Source organism: Herpailurus yagouaroundi, unplaced genomic scaffold, assembly GCF_014898765.1.
Source record: "Herpailurus yagouaroundi ecotype Mexico unplaced genomic scaffold, PumYag 192, whole genome shotgun sequence".
NCBI classification, from domain to species: domain Eukaryota; kingdom Metazoa; phylum Chordata; class Mammalia; order Carnivora; family Felidae; genus Herpailurus; species Herpailurus yagouaroundi.
Window position 1 is genome coordinate 8,062,559 of NW_024412423.1, and position 12,441 is coordinate 8,074,999.

At 41.4% G+C, this 12,441-nt stretch overlaps 1 protein-coding gene across 2 annotated transcripts in view; it reads left to right on the plus strand.

The window, feature by feature from the left end:
• HSD17B4 (hydroxysteroid 17-beta dehydrogenase 4) overlaps positions 1 to 12,441 on the plus strand; it is an 86,688-nt gene that overhangs the window by 69,609 nt on the left and 4,638 nt on the right. For both annotated transcript variants that reach the window (XM_040444304.1, XM_040444305.1), the window contains exons 22-23: positions 573 to 711; positions 10,705 to 10,832. In XM_040444304.1, coding sequence (XP_040300238.1) covers positions 573 to 711; positions 10,705 to 10,832 — 267 coding nt within the window. The remainder of the gene's footprint in view (positions 1 to 572; positions 712 to 10,704; positions 10,833 to 12,441) is intronic.

Consider the following 12,441-nt stretch of genomic DNA (forward strand, 5'->3'; position numbering starts at 1 on the left):
TATTTGTGTTACTCGATTAACATGCTGAGGCTTTTAATGCAAATGTTTCTATTCTTGGTCTTCAAAGTATTAACTTTGTAATCTGAGGTTCTCAGACACAGGATCTTTAATTGTCTCTTACGAGCTGTGTCATCCCATAAATGACTGAAGATTAAAATCCCTTAAGAAGAATCTAAGATCAAAAACTTTAGAAGTGTTAAAGCTCCAAGGAAAATCAGGCTTCATATAACTTAATCTCATTTTACAAAGCAAGGGATGAGACTGCAGAGGTTAGACTGATTTGTCCAGTGTCTTCCTACTGAAGTTAGTTAGGACGTAGGTTGTTGAGTGTGCTTTTCAAATACTACTTCTGAATTCTGATAAAAGTAAAATCCTCATTAAGAGGACTGAGGTCCTGGGTGACATGAATGAATGTAAGGAAAGAGTAAAAGAAGGCTGGTGTGCAAAAAACTAATTTGCCTTATTTTCATGCAGATTAAAAAAAATCACTTTATTGCACATACGTTTTGTAATCATTTCTCCCCTTGTGTCATTTTACAAACTTTTAAAATTAAATTTTCTCCTTTTGCCAGCGTGAGGAGCTTCAGAGTACCCTGGTGTTTGAGGAAATAGGTCGCCGCCTTGGGGATATCGGGCGTGAGGTGGTGAAGAAAGTGGATGCTGTATTTGAGTGGCACATCACTAAAGATGGAAACACTGCAGCCAAGTGGAGTAAGTCCTATCCCTGACCTTATCCTGTTCTAAGGTAACTCTTAGTACATAGAGGTAAAGTGTCCTTGTTATAATTAGAGCCTGTGTCTTTGAAGGTAGGTGAACCCTACCTTTTCATGGGACATAACACGTTTTAGGGCGCTGAACCCATGTGTGTTTTTCAGAGGTGTAAAGAATCCGTGAAAATGACAATATCTGTTTTTAAAGATTTCATTGTATATAACTGAAATTAGTACTTTTAAACAGTCTTGTTAGCTATGTGCTTCTTTTGTCTTTAAATTCCCCTTCAACAGAAAGCAAATTTATAGGTCAAATGAAATATTTTTAAGTCTTTATATTTTGACACGTTTAAAACTGTTTTCCTCATCCCAAAACATTACTAATTTGGATTTCACCTTAATTCTCAGATTGCTGTTTAAGACTGACTTTGTGAGTGCCTTGAAAATCAGTTTGTTTTATTCTTCCCTACAACTAAACATCGCTATAAATGCTCACTTAGAGCAGAAAATTAAAATATATCTCTAAAGCCACTGAAACTTTTTGAAATAGTCTCCTGTTATGTATTCCTAGAAGAACATTTAGAAGTTTTGTTAAACTGATTTTGGATCAATATTAACAACCTTCTTTGTAATGTAGCAACTGTTGTTCCTTTTAAGCAGTGTATGCTTGGGGCGCCTGGGTGGCGCAGTCGGTTAAGCGTCCGACTTCAGCCAGGTCACGATCTCACGGTCCGTGAGTTCGAGCCCCGCGTCAGGCTCTGGGCTGATGGCTCGGAGCCTGGAGCCTGTTTCCGATTCTGTGTCTCCCTCTCTCTCTGCCTCTCCCCCGTTCATGCTCTGTCTCTCTGTGTCCCAAAAATAAATAAACGTTGAAGAAAAAAAAAATTAAAAAAAAAAAAATTTAAGCAGTGTATGCTTAGGACATATAGTTTGATCTCTGAAGGCATAAAGAAGAATGTAAGGATGTATATAGTGCCACCACCCTCAGTTAACATTTTGATGTTTGTCCTTCTGGGACTCACTGGGCTTCTAGGAAGTTAATTCAGAAGGGCACTGGGGGGATAAAGGAAGGCAAACATGTGATAGGTATTTAGTCCCCCAGATTTCAAGGTGTCTAATTTTTGTCTAAATAACTTCATAGATCAACACTGTGTGTGCAGGTGTTATCACACCCTTCCCGTTGTCTGTTTTTCCATGGTGGAATTCAGCTTTTTCCCTAGGGAGGAACGTCTGTTAGAAGTTGAATTACAGCACAGGATCTTTGAAGATACTGGTAGAGGAGAGGAATGAGACCTGTAAATAGTGAGAGAAGGTGCTGGAACCATGGGTCCCAAAGTTGGCACCCTCGAACCCTGCAGGGATGTGTAACGTAGACAAGAGCTTCACTCTTGGCAAACTAGTGTTAGTAACTCAGATTTGCCCCTTGTCTTGTTGGTACTTTCCTCGTAGACAGTGTTAGCAAATGTGCTTCCCTTTACACATGACCTTTAATTAACTCAGGAGAAGGGTTTTTGCTGACAGTCCCACTGGAAAAATGGGAATATTGGAATCCTGTTAATAACTACTTACTATTGATGCCCGGTAGCTTTTTGCTTGCTTTCTCATCTTGAGCAGTCCTTAGTAAAGCTTTCCCTGAAAGGGTTCACTGTTCCCTTTGGTCGGCCACCTATTGTTGGACCTGATTCTCAGCTGTGTTGTAACTGTTTCCACTCCTGGTTGTTGCTTACCCAGTCTCTGTGTCACTGACTATGTCACCGTGGCTGGCGGCAGTAGAAGCTGTCTAGGCCTCTGGGCTTATGGTATCTTAGAAAATGGTTCCGTGTTGGCATCTGTCGTCTTCATCTTGGCGCTTAATGCCACGAAGTGGATGGTTGAATGCCTTGATTTAGGGAGTCCTTATTTTTTTTTTTTTTTTTTTTTTTTTTGCACAAGCGGTTTTAAAGATTTTTTCTTAAACATCTTAGCATTTTAAATTGCTCTTAGCTGTCCCAGCCTCGTTCGCGTCTTGGTGGACAGGAGAGAAGACCGCAGCTCCTCACTGCACCTTAGCTGAGCACGGGTGTCACCGGAGCGACCGTCACAAGTGACTGACCTTGTGCGAGTCTCAGAACCCAGGGGTTTGGGCTTATTGGCCCAGAAGGTGCATTCCAACTGCAGATCTTGGACTGTGCCCGTCTTCTCCCCGCCCTCCCCCCCACCCCCCCATTCCTGCTATCCCTATGCCACTCCCGACATCACCCAGTCATGTGTGGTTGGAGGTGGGGAGAGTAAGAGTCTTTTAAAACCAAATTTGTCTGAATCTCGGGAGAATTAGCTGCGTTCTCGTGTTGGCCCTTGGGTCAGGGTTGGTTTCGGCTGCAGAGGAGCCATATCTGCGTCTTTGAGGTGAGGCCCCGTGAAGCCTGTTGTGCATCGTCACCCAGGAGCAGGAGGGCCGGTGTGGCCTCTGCCTCGCTGGGCAGAGATGGCCTCAGAGAGGCTGGAGAGCTCGTCCGTTCCTTTCTTGTGGGCCGAGAGCACGGAACAGAGAGTTGTGGGATGAGGACGCCGGATCTGCATAAAGAGCCGGAAGCAGGGCCTTGATGAGGAACTTTGGGGAGGAGGCTCACTAGGACCTTCTTATTTCTGCTTCTGGAGACAATGGTTTGATTACAGAGCATTGTTTTATATTACTAAAAATGTTACAATGCGTACATAGTGCTTTATGTAGATAGAAATTGAGAAGCCTGTTTTTCTTATTTCACTGTTAATAATGAATAATGTTATATATCATATCATTACCATATAATAGTGTATAAAATAGTATTTATAACATGTAACCATATAATGATATCAAGGACATAATGATCTTGTTATTTGTGTCTTTTTGTGGCTCTAAAATGTAGTTGAAAGCCTTGCCATGTTCTCATGTTCTGTTCCTTCGGGTATTTTACCCTTTTGAATAAAGGTTCTCCTTTGGCTTTTTACTTTTATAGGGATTCTTGGATTCTGTTGCAGGGGTGTAGATGGACATTAGCGGGAGAAAGAAATCTCTAAATTTCCTTTGAACAGTCTTTTATTTGTCACAGTTATCTTACTGGGTTATGATCGTTCATAATTAGGTGTCTCCTCCCATCTGACCTTGGGGGTAAGCCTGAGAAAGGGCTACAGATTAATTTTTGATTTCTTGCTTCTAGTACAACCTGTAACACAGTAGCCTCTTTCCATGTATGTTGACTAAGTGCTAAAAGCCATGTAGAGTATATAGTCTTAGATGAATCACACACCTGCTTTTTTTTTTTTTTTAAAGTTCTGAAATTGGTACCTTCTGTGTTTTAAAATGATAACATGTTGTGTGGATATTTTCTAGTTAGTATGAGTGAAATAATCAGGAACAGGTGATCCCACTGAAACCTTTTATAAGTAAGCAATATAGCTTATAACATCTATGACTGTTAATTTCTTTTTAAAAAGATCTTTTTTTTATATCTTTATTTATTTTGAGAGAGAGAGTGTGAGTGGGGGGGGAGGGGCAGAGAGAGAGAGACAGACAGACAGACAGACAGACAGACAGACAGACATAGAATCTGAAGCAGGCTCCAGGCTCTGAGCTGTCAGCACAGAGCCCCATGCGGGGCTCGAACTCATGGACTATGTGAGATCATGACCTGAGCTGTAGTTGGAAGCTCAACCGACTGAGCCACCCAGGCGCCCCCATGGCTGTTAATTTCTAAAGCCAGCCGAAAGTTGTTCTGCTAAACCCTTTGGATCCCATTCTGTTGTTCTAAGCAACAGGAAAAATTCAGAGGAAATGAAAGATGACAGGAAGGCATAGAGGATGATAAAGAATCAGAGGCTTTACCTGAAAATTAAAACACAGCTTCTTCTGTCCGTCATTCCAGAGACCACAAAGTCTAAAACTGGAAAGGTCTTTTTCCTTCCAACTCACTGATGCCAGAACCTGACTGGAACTCATATGTTGCAAATAATTGTCCGCATCTCACCCGGTGTGAATGAGTTGAGTACAGAAATCGTGTATCTGTGTATAGAGTGTTACAGTGTTGCAGCTTTTCCATAATAGATGATACATGTTTTATGCACTGTATTTCCTTCCTGAAATCTGGAAGATTCTGAATTCTGAAACACGTTTTGCTTGGAGGAGTACAAATAAGGAATCGGGGCCTATTCATATCCATCAATAATTCTGAACAGAATTGATAAGAGACACGGAGAAGGTGTCATCAACTGTCACAGAACAGGGGGATTGGCTCGTTCAAGTAATAATTGAGTGTTCACAATGTGCCAGGTGCCCTGCTAGGTTGCAGATCACAAATTTGAGAAGACTGGCTGTTCACTCTTAGAGGCGGGACACAGGAAAATTTGAATACAGAGATTGGAGAGACAAGGATTGTTGCATTGCAGATGAAAGGGAAGGAAGACCTAATTGAAGGTCATGGAAGGAATGGAGGGACGAGGGCATATGTGGATTATTGCTAAGAAGAATTGACTGGCTTGGCTACTGATAATGTCTGAAAAACAAGAGGAAAGAGAAGGAGTCCAAACGGATGCCAGAGTTTGGAGCCTGTGTGGCTGGGGTTGTTGACTGTGTTGCCAGATGTGTGAAACGTGGGCCAGGGGAGGGGTTTGGGAGAAGAGGATAAGCCATGGTGCTTACCTGTAGCAGACTGAGATCTGGGCTGGTAGGTAGGAACCGTGGTCCGGGAACATGGGATAAATAAAGTCACAGCTGAGACAGGGCCTTGGAAACCACGCTCAGGGAAATGGTGGGTGGGACTCCGGGCAGTAGCTTTGCTGCTGTGCTTCATGGCACGCAGGAAGAAAATGGAGGGAGATCCTTGTTCGGACAAGACTGTCTGCTGCGTAGCTAATGGCCCCAGCGTCTCCATTTGTGTCTAAATAAAGTGAGCATCTTACTCTGTGGCCCAGGAATCTTAAAGATGCAATTTGTTGTAAGTCTAGACATGAATATTACCCTCTGTTTCCAAATAAGAATCTATCTGTGGTTTGATTGTATCTAGTAGATGTAGAATAGCCATGCTACTGAAACTTTTGATAAAGACCCACTTCTTTTTGTGTAGTGATGATACAGTGTTGCTGAGTAACAAATATGTTCTGATGATAGGTTTAAGCTGGTTGGCGTTGAACGATTTGGTTGTTTTTCCCCTAAAGGAAATTTAGTTTCTTGTCACATATTTGTATTCTTTGCCATTATAGGAACATGATTGGAATTGGCATTGATATAGCAAGATTGTAGAAATACTATGCATTATTGCTTGCATACTGCTGGTTATGTAATGAAATTATTTGGGTTTAAAAAATATATATACTGAAATTAATTGTATAGAGCTAAGTCTACGTAATTGGACTAGATCCAGGCATTCATTATGCACCATGTAACAATGTCTGGACAAAGATGTTATTTAAATATTAGAGGTCATTTGTTTTGGACCTTAGAAATTTGCCAGAATGTGGAAGGATATATACGGATTTGGCAACTGGCGTTCTGTTAAGATCAGAATACACTCATCCTCAGTGGCACCGTTTGATCATTAGGACCTATTAGCTTCACAGTCGGTGTTCATCTTCTAGCAGACCAACCAGTTCACCTTTGAGGGTTTCTCAGCTGGGCTGTAAACTCAGGCTTGAGGATGCTTGTTCCACATTTTGGACTGGGATCCGAAAGCGTCTCATGGGTTTACAGGAAAGACTTGAAGAGGTGACCTTTGGAAAGCACCATGGCATCCAGTCAGGGGTGGGGACCTGTGTGTCGGAGGGGCGTCTACCTCAGGTTACTCTCGATTCCCTTAGCACCCGTGACCACATCCCCTCATACAGCACAGCCCCTGACTGCTTGCCCGCACTCACTCACTCACTCAATCACTCACTCACAAAATCACTTAAATCGTTAATGGCTTTCCATCTTGCTGTGGGTGCTAGTCATCTTAATAACATCTTTTTGTACTTTTTTCTTTTGAAATGATTTCAGACTTACAGAAAAGTTGCAGGAATAGTACAGAGAACTTGTCTGTGTCTTTCACTCAGTTTCTCCAAATTATGATTTTATTCCATATCCTTTACTATTTTTTTTCATCGTACATATTATGGTCATTTTTCTAAAGCATTTGAGAGCATTTGAAACTTACAGATACAGTGTCCTTTATTCCCTGGATAGTCCAGTAGCGTCTCCTAAAAACAAAGACTGTCTCTTATCTATTCATAGAACCACTCTCAATATCAAGAAGTTAACATTGATACAGTATTAATTAATCTACAGACTTTATTATTTCATCAGTTGTCCCACTAATGTTGTCTATAGCAAAAGAGTAACAATAGAAAGAATAATAACAACAATAATAGAAATGAAGAAAGAAAAAGAAAGAGCTGTCCAGGGTCCAATTGGGATCAGATACTACATTTCATTATTAGGTCTCTTGAGTCTGTTAATCTGGATGAGTTCCTCAGTCTGTTCTTGTTTTTTGTGACCTTGACATATTTGAAGAATAGAGTCCAGATATTCTGTAGAATGTTCCTCAGTTTATGTTTATTTGATGTTTCCCATGATTATTAGTTTGAGTTTGAGTTTTTGGCAGGAACAGCACAAAAGTATTGTGTCCTTCATGGTGTGATTTAAAACAAATCTTTTTTTTTTTTTTTTTTTTTTAATTTTTTTTTTCAACGTTTATTTTTTGGGGGACAGAGAGAGACAGAGCATGAACGGGGGAGGGGCAGAGAGAGAGGGAGACACAGAATCGGAAACAGGCTCCAGGCTCTGAGCCATCAGCCCAGAGCCCGACGCGGGGCTCGAACTCACAGACCGCGAGATCGTGACCTGGCTGAAGTCGGACGTTTAACCGACTGCGCTACCCAGGCGCCCCTAAAACAAATCTTTATTAAAAAAAAAATTTTTTTTTTACATTTATTTATTTTTGAGAGACAGAGAGCACAAGTGGGGGAGGGGCACAGAGAAAAGGAGACACAGAATCCGAAGCAGGCTCCAGGCTCTCAGCTGTGAACACAGAGCACAATGTGGGGCTCCAACTCACAAACCGTGAGATCATGACCTGAGCCTCAGTCGGATGCTTAACCGACTGAGCCACCCAGGCGCCCCCCCAAAAATCTTTATTTTTAACTTAAGTTTTCATTTTGTTGTTACTATTTTTTTTTTAATAGAGATGCTTCATCGATGTGCTTTTTTAATCATCCGTTAATAAATAGTTTCTAAGTACTTTCTATTCGAGGAAGTGTAGGGGATACAGACAAGACATTCTTGTTCCAGCAGAGCATTTATAATCTTCAGGGAAGGAGGCATCAATATAAACAGCTGCCTTCTCCTTTGTGATTTGTAAGGTACATATATCCCAAGACCTTTAGAGATCCCCAGTTTTCCAAATGGCATGGTCTCTCACCCCCATTAAATGTTGTAAAGTAAAACTGAAATTTTCATAGACTCTTTCGGAGCCTTAATGACCATATAAATACAGAGCTAAAGTCATGCACAAAGCTTTTAAAATAGTTGCTACCAGTAAAAGAAAATACGTATAGTATGTTTCTTCATTTCAGTAAGAATAACCATGACCTTACCAGTGGGTGAATGTAAACTCAAGGTAATGGTGGTGGATGATGAGTCTCCTGAACGAGCCATATTGTAGACCATGACCTGAACCACCTTGGAATTGGACATGCCAATCCTTTCCCCATACTCGCTAAGAACCTTCCCTTTCTGAGCCCTCTTCTCTTTCATCAGTCCTAGTTTCTAGCTTTCCACAGAAGAGAGTCGTATTGCTTTCCAAGAGTCATGGCTCTGAAGCCGCACGTAGAACCAGGGGGAGTGAGAGGGCAGGTGGACAGATAAGAACCTTCGTTAGCTCAGAGCCTTCCTCCCTCACCTGAGCATTAAGATGTGTGCGGCCCACTAATGTTCCTGAGCAGGACTGGTGTGGGCTTTTAGACTCACTTGTGACGAATTAACATCATGAAGGTTGTTTGTTGAACGCCAGAGGTTTGCCTTTTAGAGTTTAGAGTCTTTCTCCCGCCCTTTCCTTCCCCACCCTTCCTGACTCCCTCCCTTTTTCTCTCTTTCTGTTTAACTCTACAAGCGGTACATGAGAACACACATGTCATGGGTAAGTGCCAGTAAGAACAGAGCCTTTGCTCTTCACACGTGACTTCTAGTACCTTGCATTTGTCTGACACCCGTAGTGGAAACTCAGCAGTGGACTGAGTGAACGAAGTGTACGAAGCAAAAACTTCCTCTTCTCCTTGCCCTTCTTCTTCCCCAAGGTGACTTTCCGTTGAGTTCTTGTTTTACCTTCGTTGGCCAGCTTCTGTACTCTGAAGAGTTGGAGTGATACCATTTCCCCTCTGGAGCAGGTCTTGGGCTAAGCAGGAGGTAGTTAAGCACTCTGGGTTTTCCTCATGCACGTGTAGCTTGGCCCTAAGCTGGGAGCTCTCTGCACACTCTTAGGGACTGTGATGCGATTGTAGCTCCTTTGCTGTAGCAAGAGAAAGCGCCTTCCGGAGGCTGGCACTGGAGGAGGGGATGGTGGTCTCAGTCACATGGGAGGCACTTAAAACTTCGTAAATTGTGGCTTTGGTATTCAACTCTATAAATGTTATAGGGAGCGATGACGGTAATTTTTCATAGTTTTCCCAGTTACCCGCCTTTTTCTGGGATACTTAAATACTTCTGTCAAAAACAGTTAAGGGAAAAGAAGTTAAATTGAAAAAAAAATTTTTTTTAATGTTTATTTTTGAGAAAGAGAGAGAGCAGGGGAGGGGCAGAGAGAGAGGGAGACACAGAATCTGGAGCAGGCTCGTCTCTGAGCTGTCAGCACAGAGTCCAGTGTGGGGCTTGAACCCGTGAACTATGAGATCATGACCTGAGCTGAAGTCGGCCGCTTAACCGACTGAGCCAGCCAGGTGCCCTGGAAAATAAGTTAATTTTAATGTTTATTTGCAACAATTAGGGCAAGAAATATTTTGTAAATAAATACTAAGTACACGCAACAAATTAGAACATTTTTACGCATCTGTTTTGACTGTCTTGCTATGACAGAACCTTTGATGAACATAGGTATTTAAAAGGTGACTAGAGGGGCGCCTGGGTGGCGCAGTCGGTTAAGCGTCCGACTTCAGCCAGGTCACGATCTCGCGGTCCGTGAGTTCGAGCCCTGCGTCAGGCTCTGGGCTGATGGCTCAGAGCCTGGAGCCTGTTTCCGATTCTGTGTCTCCCTCTCTCTCTGCCCCTCCCCCGTTCATGCTCTGTCTCTCTCTATCCCAAAAATAAATAAACGTTGAAAAAAAAAATTTTTTTTTAAATAAAAGGTGACTAGATTGTGTATTTCCTTCCTCCAACCGAACTAACATTCACCTGTTTAAATTTTTTTTTTAATGTTTATTTATTTTTGAGAAAGAGAGAGAGAGAGAGAGAGAATGAGCAGGAGAGGGGCAGAGACAACAGGAGCCACAGAATCCAAAGCAGGCTCCAGGCTCTGAGCTGTCAGCATAGCTGATGCGGGGCTTGAACCCACAAACAGCAAGATTATGACCTGAGGCAAAGTCAGATGCTTAACCAACTGAGACACCCAGGTGTATCCAGCATGCACCTGTTTTAAAATTCGTCTTTCTTCCTTTGTTGACTATAGAGTTTGTATTTGAACCTAAAGACCTTAACCATATAACCACCAACAATTTAGCTTCCTTCTATCTTACTCTACATTAATTCACATTTAAAATGTCTCTGTTGTATATACTTCTTCAGTGAAGTGAAACTATTATTGATTTTTACTCTTGTGAAGAACTTCTTTATAAAAAAAGACATCTTGAAAAATAAAGGATTTTCTAATTTTTCTAAATGACAGAGAATGTGTAATGTAGAAAGCGCCACACTAACTTGGAAACTATAAATATGTTTGCATTTTGTTTGCTTTATTTTACTCTCCTGTTGCGAAGAAAAAAAAAATAACACACGTTGCTCTTTTCCTATCTTTGACAGCTATTGACCTAAAAAATGGTTCTGGAAAAGTTTATCAAGGCCCTGCAGTAGGCTCTGCGGATACGACCTTCACACTTTCAGACGAAGATTTCATGGAGGTAGTCCTGGGCAAGCTTGACCCTCAGAAGGTATTGTTCCTAACAAGTCCATTCATCATCATTGCTTCCTATTTGACAATTGCAGTTTTCAGCTGACTCCCAAATGCTGATTTATAAGACAGGTTCCTTACAACTTTGAAGAAGACACAGTTGATATCAATATCTGGGTTGACAGATCATATATATTTTTAAAGGAGTTCCAAATAACACCTTTTAAAACTGAATTTGGGGGTGACGTTCTTCTTCAGCATAGACTAGAACAATATAAAACCCACATCTAGACCTTTAAATATATTCTGTCATTAATTCAGAGGTGAAAAACCATGCATTACTAGATACTTTATGAAATTAGAAATTCATTCCTGATGTAGAAGATTAATAAGTTGTCTTAATCATCATTGAAAACTGGAAATAGAAGGATAGAATGTAACAGCTGGTGTCTTACTTAATAAGATGAAACATTTAGAGGCCTTTCCCTGGAAAATAATGCTTATGACAAGGCTGCCCTCTCAGATCACTATTAGTTAATATTGTTCTGAGACTTTTGGCCAAACCACAGACGCAAAATTAAAGAAACTGATGTAACAATTAGAATGGAGAAGAAAAACTTGTTACTTTCAAACCATGATCATGTAGCTAGAAATCCCAAGAGAATCAACTACTATTTATTAGAATGAAGGGCTTCAAGCAAGCAGTTGGATATTCAATTATTCTTAAAAAATAGCTTTCACACAGCAGTGAACCCAAGTAGAGGATGTCACTGAAAATAAAAGTTGTTTATAATCACAACGCAAACTGTAAAATGCCAGTGACTTGCCGAACAAGGAAAGCCTATGTGAGAACAGTTGTGCAAGTTTACAAGGAGCAGAGCAATTTGGATACCTGAGAAAGTGCACTTTTCCTGGATAGAAAGACTAATTTAAAAAGAACTGTACAGTAATTAGTGTAGTGTTAAAAATACGATCTTTGACATGAGATAGGTCTGAGTTTGAATCCACGCTGTCACTTACTCTCTAAATTCTAGTGTTCTCAACGATAAAGTTAATACAATAATTGTGATAATCCCAAACAATAGTCATAACTAAACCTGATAACGTATACGAAGAGCTCAGTCTGGTGCTTCGCACCAGCTGACCTCAGTTGATTCCTTCCCAGAAATTTACTTAGCACTTAACTCTGATTCGGGCGTTAGGTGTGGCTCAACATGACCGTGCCCCCTACCGTTTGAGCTTAGTTCTGGAGTGGAAGGGAAAAAAAATCTAATTTTAGGTATTGAGAAAAATAAGGCACAGTAATGGGTCAGAGCACTGGTTGGCAAACTTTGTCGGTAAAGGGTCACCTGGTGAACATTCTAGGCTTTGTGGGCCCGATGGTTTCTGTGTTCCAACTGTAAAACTGTATTTCCAGAAACTGGCCTCAGAGTTTGGCCTGCAGGCTGTAGTTTGCTGGCCCCTGGATTAGATGGTGATAGGCTAGGGAACTGTTTGAGATGGGGTTGTCCAAAAAGGCCTGATAGAGCACTGGCCAAAGTGAGTGCTCATGGATGAACCATGAGGCCAAGGACACGAAGTGTTGATGCAGGAGTAGCCGGACTTTACTGAAGCACTTTAACTGTGAGGAGACAGGTGAGGAGCACTGG